The following is a 22515-nucleotide window of genomic DNA, read 5'->3' on the forward strand; positions in this document are numbered from 1 at the left end:
AGGTCTTTCTTTTACTCCAAAAACTTTCTATGTTTGAAATTAATTCAATGTTATGCAGAGCTATAAATCCACTGCCCAGTTGTGAATTTTACATATTTACATAATTCTGAATATTTACATAAGTGCACTGAGCACAATAAACTGAAGTAGTGACAAAATGTTCAGCAGTTGCTTTAGCTCATTTTAATGTAGTACAAGCAGCGAAACTATATTTACAGTGGTAACAGTAATACACTCCGCCCACCTGCTGTCCCTCAAACAGTTGGCCCCACCCCCAAACTCAAGCCATTGGCTGAGCACTCATCTGCTGACACAAACAGAGATGATGCACTTCTCCTTTGACCCTCAGCTTGTGTTTGACTCGTTTAGATCTGGAGGATTTTGTGTAATTATTACTCATATCAGATTGGACTAAAACGGACTTTGCTCAAAAAGTATATCACAACACCTGTTGCGTTCCTGCTTATAAATCTGATGATGCTATATTACCAACGAATCTTTTTATCAGCCGGTTTTCTTCCAGTTAGCACAGTCTTTGTGTTTCTTTCTGGAACTGACTGATCTGAGCTCATGCCCTGACTGATCTGAGCTCTCAGGTGGATAACATTGGAGGACCCAGCCTAGCTAATGGTTAGTCGTCTATTAGGGGCAGCTCTACAAAACAGACTGAATGCAATATTTGGCGAGAGAATTCTAAAGACATGTTGAAAGTCTGTCATGTGTAACGGGGAACAGCTGCAGGCTTCGCTGGCATTCGACAGACTCACGTCTTTCAGGCAGCCCATGAAGTTGTTGCTGACAGGAGATCCGGGCAGGTCGGCCGTGTTTGGGCTTCCTCCGATGTAGAAGAAGTCGTCGGAGCCCAGCATGGTGTAGTCCTCCTGCGTGTATCCAGTGGTGGTCAGGATGCCGTCCACTGAGATGGTGACCTGCGGTGAGAGAGCGTCCGGAGGAGAGAGCAGACAGAGACACTGGATTACAGAGTCATTGTGATTGTGCTGCTCGGAGCGGCTCTGGTGTGAGAAACACTTCTTCAGAGCGCAGCTGAATGCCAAACTCTCTGTCAGAGTCACACACACACTCCACCATACTGACAACAACACGCCTCTGTTTCAGCAGTGTGAAGACTACAAGAGCTATTTATTAGTTAGGGTTAATATTAGGAGTTTGATTTTACTGACTTATTTATTTATTTTTATATTTGCATTTTTCATACGTGTCCCTGCAGCACAGAAGCAGTAGCACAGGTATATCTGTAGCAATAGACAACAATAAATCCTTTCAAATGTGCACAAACTGACAGTCACCACCATAAGCTATTACTAAATATTGTAGAAACATAATTTTCTGTAAAGTTGCTTTGCAACGATTTGTATTGTAAAAAATGCTATACAAATAAACTTGAACTGAATTTAATTTAATTGAATTCATATATATAATTTCAATTTTTGTTATTTTAGTACATCAAGTTAAACTAGATGTGTCATGACGTAATGTGTGACGGCATATGCGGAAGCTATAAAAAGGACGCTGGCACACAACAGAAACAGCTTCTGTGATGAAGCAAGCGCTCCCAGGCAGGGGGAGGTGTGGCGCAGGGACGCAGTTCTCGTTCCCTTTCTCGGGGAAAAAGTCGTAGCCCAAGACATTCCCCTTCGAGGGAACATCGAACTGCGTCGAATGACACTTTGGAGGAACGAGTACCCACTATGCCACTATGAGCCCTGTCTGTCCTAGTGTGAAGCTGTGCACAGGCACACTTAGGACGAGAGCACAAGGGTTCCAGGTGTCGATGGAATGTCCAGGCTGTAAGATCTAATAAAAGTGTGAGGGGTGGCCCATCCTGCTGCATCGCAGACCTCCTGGATGGGGGCCCCTGAAAGGAGGGCTCTAGAGGATGCCATGCCTCCGGTAGAGTGAGCTCTCACAGTCAGAGGTGAAGGCAAATTGCGCACCTGGTAAAGCCATAGATATAGCTTGGACAATCCAGTTGCTAATGGTCTGTTTGGAAGCAGGAAGCCCCTTCTTGGGCGACCCGAAACACACTAACAACTGGTCTGACTTCCGCCATGAGGAGGACCTCTGGATATATATTTGAGAGCTCTGACAGGGCAGAGAAGGGTGAAGTCTCTCCTCATCCGCCGTCACGTGAGGAGGAGGATGAAAAGCGTGCAGAACCGTAGGCCGTGCCACATTAGACGGCACCTTGGGCAAATAGCCTAGGAAGTAGGATGGCTTTGATGTCGACTGGAGCAAACTCCCGTGGAGGGCTGTCCAGGAGTAATATTATGTCTGAGAACCATACTCGGGCCGGCCACAATGGGGCAACCAATAATAGACTGATGCCATTGCGACAAACCCTCTCTAGAACTCCCGGGAGTAGAGCGATCGGGGCAAAAGCATACAGACGCACCCTCAGCCACGTCTGGACCACGGCATGGTGTGAGGGAGGACCTGAATGCACCAGTCTGGATAGATGGCTAGACCTCAGACACCCTTGATGGTTTATACAGGCCACCACCGACATATTGTCCATCCTCAGAAGGACTTGATGACCCTCGAGATCCGGCAGAAAGCATTCTCTGTATAGACAATACACCACCAAATGAGACAAACAAGAGACAGAGAGTGATTGCTGAAGAACATAAAGCTGTCTCTGTTGTGTGCCGGCATCATTTTTATAGCTTCCGCATATGCCGTCACACATTACATCATGACGCAACAACAATCAGGATTGGCTTAGTTTCATTCATACTTCAGAGGTGCTACGCAGAGGGGCTTCCCCCCAAAGTGTCATTCGACGCAGTTCCCTCGAAGGGAAACTAGATTCCAGTTAAGATTTATTTTATTTTCAGTAACAGATTTTTTGAATGGCTGTAGCTTTAGTTAACTATAACTATAATAATCCTGCCTGATAAGGGTTCAGATTTTACTTAAGACTTTAACCAAAAGACTAATGTTTCAGTAATGCAAACACAATTAAACTGCTCTAAAGCCTTCTTCTGAGTGTGTGTGCATGTCTCATGTGGCTCTGTTTCATAACTCAGTTCACGTCTCTTCTGCAGTTCAGATGCATTTCCTGCTAAAAGCTCTGATTGAGAGTGTATTTCTATCATCCTGAGGGAGATGCAGTCATTACCAAACCAACACACGCTCGTAAATGTGTTTACTGCATCACTTGGCTTTTTAAAATGATTTGTCAGGATCACTTATTTGTTGAATAATAATTATGTTTTTGGCCGTTCTGACTGAACGTGTCCAATTAAAACCTGCGCTGATAACACTTGGCAGCGAGGCAGATGACTTTATCTGTCAAATTCTATTTTTATTCAGCGACTATCAGGCACTAAGCCGAAATTATTTGTCTTCACCTCTCCACAACAAAACACAAAGCAGCTTCTAATGAAGAGTGCTCAGACAGCCGGTGGATCTGTGCATCAGCTGCGCTGAAGAAGTGTTTCCAGAGCGCTGGTCATCATCGCAGCATCGCTCACTCTTACTGTCGATCGTTCTGCCGTACAGCGCAACACATTTTTATGTCTGCTGTCGTTCTCTGAGAGCTGTGGGCTTTAGTGACGGACCTCCATCAGAGCTTCAGGCTCTTCTCTACACTCTGAAAATAAAGGATCATGGATGCCGGTGAAGAAGCTTTATTCTTCAGAGTGTATGAGCTGTGTGAGGTACTGTCTATGTGTCGCTCACGAGACGAGACGCTTTCATGTGTGTCCTTGTGTGAAACATTGTTTACATGACCATGATTCAAGACGAGGGAAATTCTCTTTTTTTTAGTCTGTGTGTGTGTGTGTGTGTCAGAGAGTGTGTGTGTGTTTGAGTGTGTTTGTCAGAGAGTGAGTGTGTGTGTGTGTTGGTGTGTGTCAGAGAGAGTGTGTGTGTGTGTGTTTGTCAGAGAGTGAGTGTGTGAGTGTGAATGTGTGTCAGAGAGTGAGTGTGTGTGTGTGTGTGTGTGTGTGGAAATGCTCTGGCACTATGTTAATGTTTTCAGTGCTCGTTTCTGGCCTGAACTCCAGTGTTATTACGATAAATAAATCATTACAGCGAGAAAGAGATAACCAGCTGACAGCCACCTGTGAGACAGACCCACGAGAGAGAGAGAGAGAGAGAGAGAGAGAGAGAGACACCTATAATAACCTCAGATTTGTCTAAATGGGAAAAAGAAGGAACATATATTAAGCATACACACATTTGTAAAAGCATCCTAAAAGTAAACAGAGCAACCCCAAACAACTCGTGCAGAGCTGAATTAGGACAATACACAATATTAAAGGGGTCCTATTATGTTTTTTCACTTTGTTAGTCAGTGTGTAGTGTGTATGTTTGGGCTTAAAAAGGAGATATTTAGTTTTCAAGAACAGCAAAGAATAGCTTGTTTGGAATACAGTGTTTTTTTTTCCGGGATTTATGATATCACAAAGCAACCCATTAGAATATCATAAAAATAATAGCAGAGATTGGAATGGTTAGGGTTACCGCGGAAACCTCAATCTGTAGCACTCCAACAGCGCCTCCTGCTGGCAGAGAATCAGTCTGCTTATATATACTGTATAACAGTTTCACTGCAATTCATATTACAATTTTAGAATTATATAACAATAAACATAATACATATGCACTTATCTGTACATGGTAAATGCAGTTATTTTTAAGAAGTTGTTGACATATTTTCTAAAACGTGATTTAGCCAAAAATACAACAATAATGTTACCACTCTAAAATGTCTTGCAATATCCGTACGTGCAAAAGTTCTGCGCGATCCTCTTGTTCAATATTCTCGGGGTCTGAATCACTCTCAAATTGATATGGCAATATTGATGGGGCGGTACTGACACGCCGTCGAAGCTGTTAGCCAATCACAACGCACCTGGACAGCTAACCAATCACACTTCGTTTTTCAGAAGACAGGCGTTCATCAAACCCAGAACTAATCAGGCCGTTTGTGCCAGGCTGGGGAGAAAGGCTTGTAGTAATGTAAATTAAGTGGAAATTATTTGTTTTTGTTCTAGAATCCTGCCAAAACAGAATCAAGACTTTGAGAAAAAGCATAATAGGACCCCATTTAATTAATATTTGAGAAGAGCTGTGAAAATGTCCCAGCAGCTCAAACACAGTGACCCGAGCTCATATCAGGCAATGACAGCAGAACCAGCAGACCAGACCAAACACAGTCACAGAGACGAAACTACACGGCCTGGTAAAGATACCACTACACTACAGACTGAGAAAGACACTCACACAGATCAGACTGCAGAGAGAGGACAGACACTCTTCACTACTGTCCCAACAAACACAGACACTTCTGATGACATTACCTAATGAAGTCATGATCTCCAGCATGATCCCAACAGCAGCAAGACATGCATCAGCCAGTGGACAAAACTAAAAAATATTCATGTAATTATTATTTACTAACTGATTTACGGATCTATTCTAGTTTTTATGTATTATAAAAATCATTATTTGTTCTGTGTTCGTGTTGTTTGGTCAATGCTGTTTGGTAAGTGAACTGCATTGAGAGACGAGGCATCAGATCAGCTCGTTCAGGACAGAAGAGGCATCAGATCAGTCATTTCTCCAGCGCTTCATACAGCACACACTGTTTCCCAGCAGATCCACAGTCAGACAACCACTGTTACTGGTGAAAACTCTTCAGTTCTGAAACTAATTCAGTTCCAGCTCTACACAGGACAAGGATCCAGCTCGAGCCTGCTCTCATCTGACAGTTACATGCTGATTATCACTGCTCTTTTCCTCTTAATTCACAGGATAACTCGAGCGATACTGAGTTTGTGTTTCCAGCTGATCCAGACGTCAGAGTCTGAGCGGTGTGTGATGACGGTCCTGTGCTTCAGCGCTGGGGAAAGTTACTTTTAAAAGTAATGCATTGCAATATCGCGTCAGTCCCCTACTTACATTACGTAGTTACTTTTTATGGAAAGTAATGTGTTATGTTACATTAGAGTTACTTTTTAAATCTGGGGCGTCTGGATTGTTTTATTTTAACATAAAAAGTTATTATTTTACATTTTACTAATGAGTGACACCATTATAGTTTAACATCATAAACTGCACTGAATAAAAATGAATTTCTGCCTCAGTTGTTGTCTTGTTTTCCTGTACAAACATTTAAAGATTGTAAATTAATTTACTGGAGAAGTGAAAGGACAAGCTATTAAGTCTCACTTTCTAAATAAATGTGCTACAATTTACTGAGTTTATACTTCTTAAAATATGAAAATAAATAAATAAATAAATAACAATCTGTCAAAGGATCAAGAAAAATCTTTTTAATTAAAATATAAAACAAGATTACCCCGCAGAAAGTTATTTAGCTCTTGGAGCACATGTATCGTGATTTGGGAGAGTTTATGTTTGTACTGGATGTTGGCGTGTTGTTGTGACTGTTTAAACATGTGTGCAGCCACAAACCTGAAGAAGCTCATAATCGTCTGATTTGAGCGCAGTGACTCACACACACACACACACTTGTGTGTTTCAGCACATTGCATCAGGAGCAAGTTACAGCAATAACAGAAGAAACTCAACTGCTGCTGAACGTCTGATGGTAAACATTAAAGTAGTACTGTCAAACACACACACACACACACACACACACACACACACACACACACACACACACACTTGATTACACTTACATTTTTGTTTTTATTTTTCTTGTGAGGACCAAAGGCCAGTGCCCACAATGTAAAAAAAATAAACCACAAGTGGTCCACATATGTTTCATCAAATGTGGCCCAAGCATATTAAAATGTATCTGGGCCAGTTTTGGCAAAGATATGTAAGGAATAATTGGCTCTGGGCCACAATAATGCACACCTGAGGTGGTGATATGTCTACGAAGCCAAGTGGAGTTATTTTACTCCTATTTCCTAATAATTCAATGGACTGAAGTCAATTATTCCACATATACTATGTGTGCCACACCTTAAGACATCGATCAGATGAGATATTTCAAGGCATTTGTCCAGTTTTTGTAATTAAAACGCTGTTGTGAGTTGAATTATTTCTTCCGCATCTCACCTAAAGCCTCTGTTGCTACTTCCACAACATCAGTTTAAACCTAGTAATGATCAGACTACTGCAGATAATACAATTAATAACTATGTTATGACAGAGAGAGAGAGATCACCTCTCTGCGTCTCTCAGTAGTGTTCAGCAGCAGTGTTTCTATAGTGTTATTATAGTGAAACTTGAGTTTATTTTCTCCTCGAACAGACCCATTGTTCTTACCTCTCTTGTGAGAAGTCATGTAGTTGTTAAGTTGATGTTCCTGATGAAATCGTCAGAGTAGTGCTAACATCAGTGTGCCAGCTGTATATGTGTGTGTGTGTGTCTCTGTGAGGTGATCTGTGCTTCTTATCCTGTTGTTTACTATATTTATTTGTTTGGCCGGTGTCATTGCAGGTTTTGGTTATTTTGCTGTTGAAAGCTTTGAAATATCTCAAATCATTTGGTGTAGTGATATGAATATGTAATGCTGTCAAGAGCTGCCTGGAACTACATAACTGTGTGTTTCCCTGAAAATAAATTGTGAAAGAGAAGTGACATAGAGCCAAGTATGATGACATTCACTCACCCCACCTACAATCCCTGATGGTCCGAGACTTGAATTCGCAAACTTTGGGTTATTAGTCTGACTCTGTTTCCCTGGTGGTGTTGATTGTATTATTCTGTTCAGGTGTGACTGTTAAATGATCATATAGTTTGGTCTGAGTACTTAAGTACCGTATGTGCACGGAGTTTGTCTGCTCTTACGTCTTCATGTCTTAAATGTTGCTGTATTATATTGTGTTTGGATTTCCCCTAGAAATCTAGATGTGACACTCACAGAATTACTCTGCAGGAAGAATGAGAGGCATTTAGGTTCAAACCTGACAAGAACTGTTTTCAGAGTATTGGAGTGTGTCTTTGAATATTTATCTGTGACATTTTGATTGCTGCTTGTGCAAAACTTGGGTCGGGATGATTTTATCAAATATGACACATTTCTGGAACATATTTGAACATTTATGGATGACATTTGTAAATTTCTCTTTACAATATGTTGAGTATTGTTGATGTATTACTCACTTAAGGCTTAGTGTGGCCCAGATCATCTATATTTATAGCTTATTTTTATATGTGCAGTGGCCAGTTCCATGCAGCATGAGGGCCACATGAGGAATGTGTGTGTGTGTGTGTGTGTGTGGTTCTGCTGATCGATTTCAGACTGAAGCAGCATCTGCTGAAACACACTCGTCTGCTTCTGAAACACAGATAAGTCAAGCAGCAGCTCCTGCGTCTTACAACCTCACAGAGCTGATCATGTTAATGGGCCGTTTGTCTCCTAGATATATGGACTTATTTACCCTAAAACCCTTCGTGACAAGACAGAGAGCATGTTCAGATAAGAACACGTAATCCCTCACCAAAACACTGGAATACTAAAGCCATCATCATCATCAGTGCTCAAACCAGAAATAACTGTGACTCGCACTTCACCACAAACACACCGCAGTCATGCAGCAGAGAGCCAATAAAACACTGACACACACACACAGAGAGCGAGAGAGAGAGAGAGAGAGAGAGAGAGAGTGTGTGAGAGAGAGAGAGAGAGTTCTTCCTGACATACGCAATCAACATCAACATCCTACAACACACACACACAATCTTAACAATAACATTCTCGTTAACCACCATTTTAACCACACAGTAAAAACAGTAAAATTGTTTGATATTATATCAGTGTAAATCATCTGTTTTCTGTGTGCATCTGTGTTAAAGTGTAATGTATTTCTGTGATGCTCCGCTGTATTTTCAGCATCATTCCTCCAGTCTTCAGTGTCACATGATCTTCAGAAATCAGAATAATATGATGATTTACTGCTCAAGAAACATTTCTGAACAGTTGAAAACAGTGCCGCACAATATTTTTTTGTGGTTTATAATCAACATATAGAAGAGTTATGATCAGAATAATAATCAGTATCTATGGAACAGTGCATTTGCCAAAACTCCCACAATGCCCTGCCCTCGAACCACTGAACATCTCCTCCTCCATCACTCATTATCTGATCAGAGCGACAAAAGTTCAGACACTTTCACATAAGAACGGCAAAAAATGTGAGATGAGTGTTGATTTCTGAGCCACTTGTGATGAACTCTTTGACACACTGAGGTCATGTGACAGTCCTAATTATAATCCAGACGCTTTCACACTCTTCTGTACCTTCAGTCAGTGTTCTACCTCAGACACGATCTGATCTACAGATGATGCAGTTTCCTCCACCTGGCTCTTTCCCACCTAGACAATAAAGACTCCTGTGCTAGAATGCTGTTCTTCGACTTCAGCTCAGCGTTCAACACAATAATCCCACAACAGTTCATTAATAAACTAAACCTGCTGGGCCTAAATACCTCCCTCTGTAATTGGATCCTGGACTTTCTAACCGGAAGACCTCAGTCAGTGCATGTTGGCCACAGCACCTCGATCACTACCACACTGAGCACAGGTGCCCCACAAGGCTGTGTACTCAGACCGCTGCTCTTCACGCTGCTGACCCATGACTGCACTGATACGTTCAGCTCAAACCACATCATAGAGTCTGAGGATGACACATCTGTGTACAGTAGGTTTAATCAGCAACAGTGATGAAACACCCTACAGACAGGAGATGGCACAGCTGGCTGAATGGTGTGGCACTAACAACCTGTCCCTCAATGTGGAGAAGACAAAGGAGGTTGTGATGGACTTCAGGAGAAACTCTGTTGAACACCCCCCACTGGCCATCGACAGCTCGACTGTGGAGAGAGTCAGGAGAACTAAATCCCTGGAAGTGCACAACACTGAGGATCTCACCTGGACCAACAACACCATGTCACTCTCCAAGAAAACACAACAGCAGCTACACTTTCTCCCCAGGCTGAAAAGAGCAAGTGTCCCTCCACCCATCCTCACCACTTTCTACAGAGGAACCCTAGAGAGTGTGCTGACCAGCTGCATCACTGTCTGGTACGGGAACTGTAGTGATGCTGACCGTATGACCCTTCAGTGGTCAGTGAACACGGCTGGAAAGATCATCAGTGCCCTCTCCCCTTCATCCTGGACATTTTCCTTACACGGTGCTCCAGTAAAGCCAACAGTATCGTGAAGGACCTCACCCATCCCTCCCACAGTCTCCTCCAGCTCCTACCATCAGGAAGACGGTACCGCAGCATCAGAGCCCGCTCCACCAGACTGATCAACAGCTGTGAGAGCCTTGAACTCAAACCACCCCACCCTCCTCTGAAACCCCACACAAACCCCCTCCTCCTGAAACATGGACCATCTCACCTCCTCCACCCCACAACCTTACCACATCACAGCAAACCTTTTGTGCAGTTCTCCTCTATGCACACTAGACACTTTTCACACACACTGCTGTGTGTACATAATCCCAAAATAGACTCAGTAAGATGTGTTTACATGCTCGTGCACTGCAAATCATCTTGCACTGTCCCCCAGCCAGCTGCGTGACTTACGATGTTCCTCTCCTTCCACTGTATGTGCACACATGTAGCAGAATGACAATAAAGATCAAACTAAACTTGGCTAAACAAATGCATAAATTACACTGATAAAAATCAAGTGAATAACATCTTTTAGAAACTGCACAATATATTTTTAATCAATATTAGTGTTGTTTTCTAATCCTATCTAAACATCCTTGAAATAAGATCATGTTTCTGAATGGAAGTGCATAGGAGAATAAGAGATGCTCTCAGAGAACGTCTCTTGAATGAATTTTTTCTTTTTTTAAGCAAGCAAACATTTAAGTGTTTATTTTATTGTAGTTTGTCCATATTTGTATATATTTGGGCCATGATGTATCATATTTTGGTAACACTTTAGAATACTGTTTCTTAATGCATAACTAATAAGGATTTATTGAAGAACTAACAGGTAACTATTAATTAACACTTAGCTCACTACTGTTACCTACTAAAGAAGATGTGTTAACTAATCAGTACGTAATATCATTTTATGATTGTGTTAAGTTACAGTTAGCTAATCAATAACTAATATATTCTGTGATATCTCCCGAAGAACTACTATTAATTATCTACTAGTCAAGGTTCAAGAAAAAAGAACTATGAAATAACAAGTACTGAACAGTTATATGCAAATAGTCATATTTAGTAATCAGTCTGTGGCCCACAAATCAAGTACGAGAGTAAAAGTACAGATACCCTAATCAAATATTACTCCAGTAAAATTATAAGTAGCCTATTCATAATTACTTGAGTAGAAGGACAAGTACAAAGTACTACTACAGTAACAACTTTGTCACAGTCCATCCTTGCAACATGACAGAATCAAAGCTGAACACATTCTGTACAAATGCAATTAAAATGAGGCTAAACAACTGAACTTAAACACACTTACTGAAGGTTTTCATATGTTTCATAAGTTCACTGAAAGTGCTGAATGATTCAGATTCTCCAGCTCCAGATCGGCTGGTTTCTGGAGAATCACGTGACCGCAGAGATCAGTCTGACTGGTTAACTGAGTCTAGTTAGCAGTGTCACACTAACCAGTCTGAGCGTGAAGACACAATATCACAGCGCAGCGGCTCTCTTGATAAAATGCTCCATCTTGTTGTCAACTGGGCCGTCCTAATACATCTGGCAGAATTGATCACCTGTCAGCCATAAAATAATTATTTGATATTGATTCAGCGAATCGCTGGCCGCTTGCATTAGATGAGCGCTGGCAGCTCATTTATAGTCGGCCAAACAAGCCATTACTCGGACCTGAGAGGAGTAATAGACACGTCTGATCACCATCACATCAGTCTGAAAGACGCTCGTGCACATCACAGACACACACACACGACACAATCAGTGTCAGAACACATCACACACAGAGAAACTCTCTCTAAACTACAGCCTCTTTCAGCTCAGGAGAAATACACCATCTTATTATGACTTTATGATGCATTTCTGACCACATGCAAATGTTGACTATAATGTTTATAAACATGAGAGTGATTTCACCAAGTACAACATGCCCTGGATCAACATCCGTGTTGATTCTGGAACAATATTCCAATCAACCAATCAGAATTGAGATATAACTTTTCAGAAAATATCAGTTTTAGGCTTACAATCAGGGTTTAGCGCTTCAACACTCTTGTTAATCAGCATTTCAAACTGAATTTAGGAATACATTATGGGTAGGGTTAGGTTTAGGGGTAAGGATTGGGTTAAGTCTATATTTTTGAACAATAATGTTGATCCAGGAACATGTTTTACTTGGCAAAATCATGGCGAGCCAGTTTGACTCATGCATTAATAACTCTCATCTTGTTCATGTTTTAATGCATTATTATTGCACTGATACACAAACACACTGATTATAGCATCCAGAAAACTGATCCCTTGTTAACACTGAATAATGTCTTATAATGTTAGACAAACATCTGTCAGTCTGAACAGAGCCGAAACACATGAAGAGGCACGTCTAGAAGCAGACCTCTGATAACCAAAAACAAACCAATCACGTGACGCATCTCAAGATCGGAGACCACAGACAAGATTCAGACCGCCTGAAAACACACACAAAATGATGCAGCAGCTGAAAACATGCTCTCTCAATGCCCATCCATCACTCACATCATCACCAAAGCATTCCAGGAAGGGCCATCATAATAAAATTCTTGTTTTAAATCATTTAAATGTACACACAAAAACTGTATATGTCCTAAAAAAAACTATCTACACAATTTTGTTTCTCAAGTAAATATATCTTATTATTTCACAAAAACTATGAGGGCATGACATAATCAACACTTACTGAACACTTACTGAACAACAAAAACCAAAACTCGAATCAAAATCATGGCACTAAACAGCAGAGAGAGTTCCTCAGTACACTCAACACCCGTCCATCAGTCAAAACAGCTTACACTACTGCAGACGAACAATTAAGAGATTCAACGTCCTCGACACAGAAATATGAAACACTGCAGGATATTACAATGCACTACAGTAATACACCTTTACAGTCAGAATAAAACACAAGAAAACATTTACCAGATCTTAACAAGGGGTAATTCACAACCACATGACCATTCTGTCAAGATTTCAAACCTTTTTGACTTTCATTAAAGATGATATTGTTAAGAATACTGGGAACCAAATGTAATTGGACACACTGACTTTCAATTAATATCCATCCAGATACCAAACCCAGAGCGGATGTATGCAGTAATAACACCGCTGTGATGGTCCTTACCTGAGCTTCAGAGCAGCGCTCTCCAGAGATCACTTACCTTCACCCATCATAAACAGAGACAGACACTGAAGCACACACAGCGAGAGAGAGAGAGAGAGATCCTTCAACAGGTGGCTGGCAGCTGGAAAACGGCCCTGAACACAGTTTGTGATCTAGTGGAGCGAGATCGGGAGTAAACTAGCCGAAGGAGTTAGTGAGACGGAGGGGTCAGGAGCAGGAGAGGAGGCCTGGGGCGGCCGGAGATCATGTGTGTGGGGTTGGAGGTTAGTACTTTAGTAAAGAAGAGCAGGTCAGACACAAAAATGGTTGTTAGTACAGTTATAACAAAGGTTTCATTCGGATTAGTAACAGAATTTGGGTTTTAGTCAATTAGTAGAGCAGTCAATTGGTCAAATCCTTTGTGACTTGATTCCAAGAGAGAGATTGGTCCAAATTGTCATGTCTGGTGGATTTTGAGGTTAAGAGGAAACAAAATAAACCATCCAAAAGAGTCAGGACATGGGGAAGAAGCCATGCAGTTGAGTGAGCAGATGAAGATGAAGATGTGGATGGGAATGAGCTGCTGATGAAGGGCAAAGCAAACGCTGAGTGCAAGCCGAGGGCGGAGAGAGTCAGAACACAGTCACAGCACGCCACACATGGAGGATCGGCGACATTTAGTTGATTAAGGGGTTAAATATGAGAGGGTACACAACAAGATGAGCACTTTGAGTCCACAGGTTTGCGTGCAAGCCGAGACACGTTCGGCTCGGGCATCGCAGACTCTCTCTCGCTGCGGGGAACGGGATGAAGCAGATGAAGCATGCACACAACTGTACTGAAGATACCAAAGAAACACAGCGGGAGGAGCTCGGAGACCGCACGTGATGGTGGACGAGAGAGGAACGAGCTGGAGCGGTAGCTGTCTCTGAGTTCATTAGATCGGTGTAGTGTCATACTAATGTGATCTGGAGCTGTCAATCACACTGACCCTTCCACCTGATCTACTGAGATTCCTATCAGAAGGGGTGTGGCTTATCTCTATAGGGTCTGCTCAATCAGAAATATGCATATGTACATACAGTACAGAGTATACACATATATAACTGGACCAGAGAGCTTTTCCTGAACGCCGTCATGCATGAGTTTCATCGTTGAGTTAGTATCAGTGTTAATGAACACAGGTCCCAGTGCAGCTGTGGGCGGAGCCTCGTGTTTGACGAGTCCAGTGACAGGCAGTGAAGAGCCACAGCTCATCGACGCACGCCTCACAACAGTGCTGTTAATACGCTTGCAAAAAGATGGTACATTTCAGAAATATTCCAGAAATGTGTGAAACTTTCCAAAAATCCCTGGAAAGTTTTCCACCCCTTTGCAACCCTAGTAGTTACTGTTAACTAAAACTATAGAGCTGAAATATAATTCAAATATAAATATCAGATGTAAAATAAAAACTACAAAAAACTATGACAAAAGCACAAAACAAATAGACTAAAACGAATAAGGCAAGTATTGAAACGAAAGCTAATTATAAAGAAGACTAATTAGTAAAGAGCGCTGGTTTGGTCTGACAGTTCATTAAAGCACAGATCTGCCAAACGCTGTGGCTGAGAAGCGTCCTGGCATCAATTACACTCCCTCAGAAGTTATAGAGGCTACTGCGCTCCAGTAATAATTAATTGTTCATGTTTAATAATTAAGTTAGTTGTCCTGTGGGTATGTACACTAATGAAATCATCACTCACACTGGCCCGAGTCTCCGAGACTTAGCAAAGAAAACAAACCCAAAAGAGTGCAGCTCGGGTCGGCTCTGAAGAGTGAATCTGAGGGTCTGTAACGGGGTTCTGTCTGCTCGATCTGAACCGGGCCGTGAATCTCCAGGAGAGACCAGCATCTCTGTGAGCCAGATGTCAAACGAGCTGTGGTTATCAGCGGATGGACTGCAGGCTACACTGATGCTGAACACCACAGACTCAGGATCAGAACACTGACTGTAAAACAGGACACTCAATATTTCTGAAGGTTCTGAAGGAACAAACATTTGATCATTTTGCACACATTACTGGAATGTGACATCTGAATGTTCAGAGGATTTGTTCTGAGTATGTTCCCTCTCTGCTGAAAATAAATAAAACCAGTAGACCCCATCACAAAATGTGTGAGTTTTACTGGGTGTGATGGGGCTTTTAGGGTACAACAGGGCTGAAGTCCCACCTTAAGAAAAAATGTGCTATTCTCTGCGCCTGAAAGGAATAACTGCAGAAAAATATATATACATTGTACTGAATGTTAATGGAGCAACAGATGTTGTGTAAAAATAAATCGTACAAGTCGTTTATTTTGGAACAATCAAGGATCAGACAAATATACACGTGCATCTTAAAAAGCGGACGTTTTGGAAAGTGCTACGCCTCATTTTTCTGCCATCTAGTGGTTAAGAGGAAAATAATATCAAAGGTGCCTTTAGCCCCGTCGTACCCTATTAGTTTAAATAGAAACTGTTGTGATCTCTGTGGGCTTCTTCTGGTGAGTGGTTGCCTTCTATTATCTTCTATCTGACTCTCTAAAACCACTAAATCCAATGGAACGGTCCATGTTTTTAATGGTTTAAATGGTTAAAAGTTGATGGTTTGTAATGTTTTAATGGTATTTGTAGTGGAAACCATTAGAATTGATCTGATGTTTTTTGTTTGTTTTTGGACCATCTTTATTGAGTTCCTGACACCCGTTCTGCCTGCCACTGGGGTCATATACGATCACTCAAATCAACGCTCATATCGGTTCAGAGCGTGATAAATCATGTTGGGTAAGATGAGTGAAGAGAAGAGAAACTCTGATCTTGCTCTGTCGAGAAACTTCTTTATTTCAGACGAATCGGTCACGATCACATGGAGCGAGACTCAAGCATTTAAGCTAAGATCTTTCAGACGGGACGGAGATGCAGGATGGGCAGAACAAAGTCACAACCATGATGGAATGAGACCGTGAAATGAAAAGAGTGGAGGTCTACAGTCTGACTGCTACCTTGATACCAATGGGGATTTGTGTAGTCAGTATAAGCAAACAGAATAGAAATAGAAAACGAAAATCCAGGGCAAACCAAAGTAGAAGACAATTAGAATGATATCTACCATATAATGCAGTTTGTTTACCATAGCGTGTCCAATGCCTGAGTGCTTTAGGAACAAACAAAAAAAACAAGGGAAGGGAAAGAAAATATATAGAATAATGACAAATCGTGAAGTCAATAAAGGTCTTTTGAAGAGCGGCGGTCTTAAACCGGCCTTCGCTCTTTCTTTTCCTAATGTGTTTTTAGTGCAAGAGAATCAAGATCCAAATGCAGAACTAAAGCAACAGAATCTCTTCATTGAAGGATTTGTCATCCAAAACAAAAACATGACATCAGTATTGTTATTAGGGTTAGTACGTCAGTACACAAGTTAATTTGGAAAACAACGGATGGCCTGCATTCAGTGAATGACACAGTGTTAGTCGTTTCAAAGGAACACAAACAGGTCAAAACCAAACACAAAATCCAAAAGAAACTGGAAGAGCTTGAAGCTGTGGGGTTAGTAAGAAGACACAAGAGTTAGCGAAACCACTCTCCACAGGAAGAAGGGGGATAGACAGATCGGGGGAGGGGCTGATCGGAGTGGGAGGGGCTAGAGGAAAAGCATTCGGACTGGCTAGTCCTGTGAGTGGGCGTGGCCTACTAGTGGGCGGGGCTCTTTACAGGCCAATTGGGCCAGACATGGGTTTCAGAGCAAACTGAGAAATCACTTGTCTCTGGCTGACGACTAAAAGGAGGCAAAAACACAACTGAGTTAAACAGTGAGACATTAACATCTTCAGGAACAAATCTTGTTAGGAAGGAAACGTGCGGTCTTGCCATCTCAGACCTGGAAGAAAAGAGCGTTGTGATTACAAAACATCAAACAGATCTCATACAGATGCAGATTCTGATCCAGACCCGGCCTCAGACCCAAGCCTCCGCACTAGTGCTCATACATGACCTCTGACCTCTGACCTCTGACACTGTTATACTCAACTAGGATATCTCACTGCTGTTCTAAAGCTTGTGATCAGTAAGAATTTTAATGTTTTTAAAAAGCTCCTTTTGCTCACCAAGGCTGCATCAAATTCGATCGATCAAAAAGTGTTTGTGTTTAAAAAAAAAAAAAAAAACACTAAAATTGTGTAATGTCGTTACTATAAAACAGCTGATTTCTCTGTGAACATCTGTTCAGCTGTAATTTACTTCTGTGATCAAAGCTGAATTTTCAGCATAATTCCTCACGATACACACACACACACACACACACACACACACTGATCTGATCTGTGCTGGTTTGTGCTGTTATATGATCAAGTCTCAGGGCTGTATTCTCACATGTGTCTCTCTCACCTGTGCTGGAATATCGACTTCATGTTGATGCTCAGTAACGGCTGCCTGTGAGTCTATAACAGAAACGCTGAGGAGAAAATGTCACGACCTCTTCCAAGAAATGTCAGCGAGAATCGAACCTCAGATAGTTCCTGGACACCACAGCATCCGTTAAGAGAAGAACAGCTGTCTGACAGGATGTATTTACCATCCAAACACAGAGAAATCAGCATCAGATCAGTCTCAAGCTGGTCTGATCCACCACTTCACAGAATTTATCTCTTGCTTTCCAGCACATATATAATTATTCATATATCAAGATGAATTCATCTGAACATATGAAGTCGTTTTCTGAAAAATGTATTAAAGTGAAGTGAGTTTATGATTAAAACAAGTATAAATAAATGCCAGTAGGGTCAGAAAATCATAATTTGCCCTTTGGATGAAGAGGATTTTCCTGACCCTGTAGGCAGAATTAGTCCTTTCACTTCTTCAGTAAATGTGTCCCGGCTTAAGATATTTGTACTGGAATCAAGACTGAAATATTGAGTAGGAAAATATTGTTCTTCTCAGTGAACAGAGAAGCACATGACACTTGATTTCAGTTCATCCTAACACTGCTAAACATTTAAATATACAGTAAACTGAGTAGAACAGCAAGTCTATATTGGCCTATTTTTATCAAAGACTTTCATGATTGATTTAATAATCAAAAGTATCTTAATAAGATCTGTCCTGCATCCCGGATGTGTTTGTTTTCAGAGCTTGGATTGGCTCTAAGGACAGGAAGTGGAGAAACATCTGAGCACTTTCACTGTTCACCACCAGGTGGCGATGTTGTGCTGCAGCATTTAATTATTTATTACATTGATTTTCATTTATTTATTTCCCTCGTTCTAACGGTTTTATATCACACACACACACACACACGCGCACACACACACACACACACACACACACACACACACACTTTAGAGGAGAATTCCTCCTCTGTTTGTGAATGTCACAGTTACTCTATTGATTATCTAAGGTACAGCTTTGAGTAAATGTGAGGACAGTGTATGTCTGAATCAGATCAATAAACCAGCCACCTCTGACACACACACACACACACACACACATGCTTGTGTTTCTCAGGCTGAGGAGTTAAATCACACCTAGCAGCCAATCAGAAATGAGAATGTTGGGTAACACTTTAGAATTTTTATTTCATATGATCTGTGTTTGTTGTGTAGACCTCTATTTACCCATCTTTACAAATAATCTATTAATTATTTGTTCATGTTTTTGCAGTAGCCAATCTAAAGATGAAACTGTTCATCATTTGCAAATGTTTATAAGCGATTACTAATCATTTAGTATCTTTATGGACATTGTACTTTTAGCTAATGGAACAAGGTTTGTTTAAAGGGTGGCTGGTTAAGTTAAGTTTAGCTAAATGCTGGCTAAAGACATAACAGATTGTAAGTTTGGTGCAAAAAAGTGTTTTATTGCCTGAACACTCACATTACTATATTATATATTTTACTGTATTCATTATTTTTAGAAACCTTGCACTGTTCTACTCTATTTTAAATGGTTTTCTTGTATCCAAATGAAGCGCGGTCCACTGCTGCACACGTGACACAATATCAGTCTTTATCAGATTTACTAGCTGTTTTAATTTCTATTTGTGCTGGTCAATAATGAACTGCTAGAGAGAACTGTGTGCTGCTAACAGATGCGACCTCACTCCAGACAGCCCTGCACACACATACACACACTGTTGTTTATTATCATGCTGGGTCTTTCCAGTTAATTCTTTATGCTTTTACACTGAGCTAATAATATTTGCTATCCCCAAATTCCTTGCACAAATCCTGTGCATCTTTACTTTCTCATTAAGACGTCTAGAATTAAATGCGACTCTCAAACACTCATTAATCTGCATCTTCATGTATAATGTATTCTCTGGTGTCTGGTGGTGCGTTCGGCTCAAATCCTCCATTAAATCCTCTGTAAAAAGCAGCCTGAGGAGGTCTGCAGGTCTTGGTTTGTTGGATTTGAGAGAGTTTTGGGTAGCTAAACCAGCATAAACCAACAAAGCTGCTCAAGCTGTTTTCATAAGAGTGATTCTGAACCCAAGACTCGAGTGTGTAATTAAATTCAGTGGCAGACAAAAGATTTTTCCTTTTGTTTCCTCTCTGGATTCACGCCATCAGCCAATAGCAATAGGCATTACTACAGTGGACACGCCCTCATGCTACAACAGCCAATTACAATCGCTCTTATTACAGGTGACAAGACATTCGTTCCAATTACAATTACCAGAGCCGAGGCAGACTGAGTGTGGAGCGTAAGTGAAATCGATCGCATCTCCACAACGCTATCTGCAACTGCCAATTACACGAGCTGTATTGAACCATTCTTCACTTTTATTCAATCTGTGATTGTGTGTGTGTGTGTGTGTGTGTGTGTGTGTGTGTCGGAAACGTGCAAAGAAATCAAGAGTGTAAGGGTGTTTCTTCAGCTATACAAACACTCATGTCCCAGCAGTTGATTTCAGTCCATTTTATATGAAGGTCAATGTAAAAATATTTTCCTTCATCTTTTGAATAATTTTGTTTTTCTTACTCCAAACTAACATTTTTAATTCTAAAAAAAAAATTAACATAACATTACATAACACCTATAAAACAACTAAAACTGACCAAAGTACTTTAAAAAAAGCTAAAAAAGACCCTCCAACATAACACCATGTCATAGAAACAACTGTTCATACTGAATTATAGACAATAAATCAGTATATAAAAGTATATTAATCAGTTATAAAACTGACATAAGTTCCATCTGACCTATTAAAATATTTATTTTTCTAAAGCTAGTTTAAGATAGGGGTCAGCAAAAAGGGATTGAGATAGATCATAATCATAAATATCACTATTTCTAATGTGTACTATTTCCAATCCAGCTGTAATTTGGTGCAAGTATGCAGAAAATGTGAATATAAGATTTTAAGATTGTAGTTAGGACACAACAAATGCTAACTGGAAGAAATGCAGTTCACAAGCACAGAAGTGGATACAGCTGAAGAATCGTCTATCCATGTATAGTACAGTGTGTGAAGCTCATTGGTGTTTCTGTCCATGAACTTTCATTCTGTGCGTGCGACTGAAGCATCTCGCTGAGACATCAGAGTCAGGACTAATGAAGCTCCTTTAATAAATGATGCCATTGTGCTGAGCCAAGCATTCTGTGAGCGTTTCTCCGTATCGCATTCAGTGTTGTGTGCTGTTATTTGTTCTGTTAATACCCGTTTCTGGTCTTTGTCAATGCGGACATGTAAAGTGCAATCAGGTCTGATCATTAAATCCTTGATATGAGCCTGTAGAACAAGACCGGGACTCTTGACCCCTGAGGACTGCCGACTTCATTAGGTTGGAGTCAATTTCAGTCGAGCAACTCTTCTCTGAACAGAACATTAAGTTAAGGTGCCTGTAATGAAGTCCTGAAGCAGGAGGCATGGGTCTGTATCGGTCTGGATCAGGTCTAACAAGAAAACACCCAGCGCTGCTCGCAGACCTGTCAGGATCACACGCCAGTCATTGGGAAGCACTGTTGCTCAGGCCATCGTTTAAGCAATGTTAGAGATCAGTATCCACACAAACACTTTAACGAAGCGAGCGCTCATTCTTACCTGTCGCAGGTTTCGCGTGACTTTAACATCGTGCCAAGCATTGTCGTTAAACTTCCCGTTCACCGGTTCCACGAGCGCCTCGAAGGCGCCGGAGCCCAGGTTGATGACGAGCCACACGGCTCCGCTCTTCAGAGACAGGTTGACGTAGTCTGCAGATTTCCCGGTGTGAAGCATCAGGCCGTTACGCTGGAGCGTTCGGAAGGACAGCGTGATCTCATCCGTGCTGCTCTGGATGGGAGTCATAGACAGATCGTAACAGAAGAACTCGTTCCCCTTGAAGGTGGCCACCGATTCTTCTTTCCCTGAAGAGAGAGAGAAAGAACATGATGAGTATTTTCATCAAATTTGACCCTTTGACCCACAGGCACCAATCTGGAGCCCCTGAGCACCCACAAAAATGATCGAGCACCCATGGAAAAACATGGGATGGTTTCTGTTCATTTCAACCAAAAATAAATGGATTGCAGCTTGTATGACTCGTAGTACGGTTGAGGCAGTTTTGGCATTATCTAATGGCAGATGTCAAGAGTGTATTACTGTAATACGAGAGGGCGCCAGCACGACTCTCTCGGCTTGTTCTCCATATAGAGATCATGGATCTGCGCTCCCTCAGATATCACATGTGCCTCAAACCTGTGTACATCTGAATAACTGCTCTTTGTAAACAGGAACTTATTAAATCATTTTATTTAGTAAAATGCAGCCCTCATAGAATGAATGTGTGTATTATTTGGTTACTAAATAATGTATCAAGTAATTGAAAGCACTTCCCACATTGCTTTAAGGATTCAGTACAATTCATATTCACAGTCACCGTTTATATAAGTTGGCCTTAACTACTATGTAAAATAATACATTAATAAGTACAATGTCCTTATTGTGTTCATAATGTATTGCAAAACACTTTTTGATTTGGGACATGGGTAAGGGTTAGGGACAGGTTTGGTGGTATGGGTAAGGTTAGGGTGATTTAAAGAGTAAAAGATGGGTTGACAGTGTAACGATAAATGTGATTACAGTAATTAATCACAGATGTAATTACATATGGGTATTTTTAAACATATAAGTACAATGTAAAAACATGTATGTATGTTTAGAAATTATTAATTAAAATTCAAAAAGTGCACTCAAGGCCACCTAAAATAAAGTGGGATCATATTCACAATTTAGCTAGGTTTTATATTG

The 22515-nt window shown here is 41.0% G+C and overlaps 1 protein-coding gene across 3 annotated transcripts in view; it reads right to left on the reverse strand.

Annotated features, from left to right (window-relative positions):
- LOC113084378 (neurexin-2) overlaps positions 1 to 21640 on the reverse strand; it is a 56286-nt gene extending 34646 nt beyond the window's left edge. The window contains exons 1-3 of one of the 3 annotated variants that reach the window (XM_026254824.1): positions 21331 to 21640; positions 16423 to 16446; positions 768 to 929 (exon numbers count right to left, since the gene is read on the reverse strand). In XM_026254824.1, coding sequence (XP_026110609.1) covers positions 768 to 929; positions 16423 to 16446; positions 21331 to 21573 — 429 coding nt within the window. In that variant the 5' untranslated portion in view covers positions 21574 to 21640. Of the gene's footprint in view, positions 1 to 767; positions 930 to 16401; positions 16447 to 21330 lie in introns of all 3 variants that reach the window. The other 2 variants (XM_026254823.1, XM_026254825.1) reach the window with 2 other exon arrangements.
- Positions 21641 to 22515: the final 875 nt, after the last annotated feature.

The sequence above is a fragment of the Carassius auratus genome, unplaced genomic scaffold (genome assembly GCF_003368295.1).
Source record: "Carassius auratus strain Wakin unplaced genomic scaffold, ASM336829v1 scaf_tig00039986, whole genome shotgun sequence".
Taxonomy (NCBI): domain Eukaryota; kingdom Metazoa; phylum Chordata; class Actinopteri; order Cypriniformes; family Cyprinidae; genus Carassius; species Carassius auratus.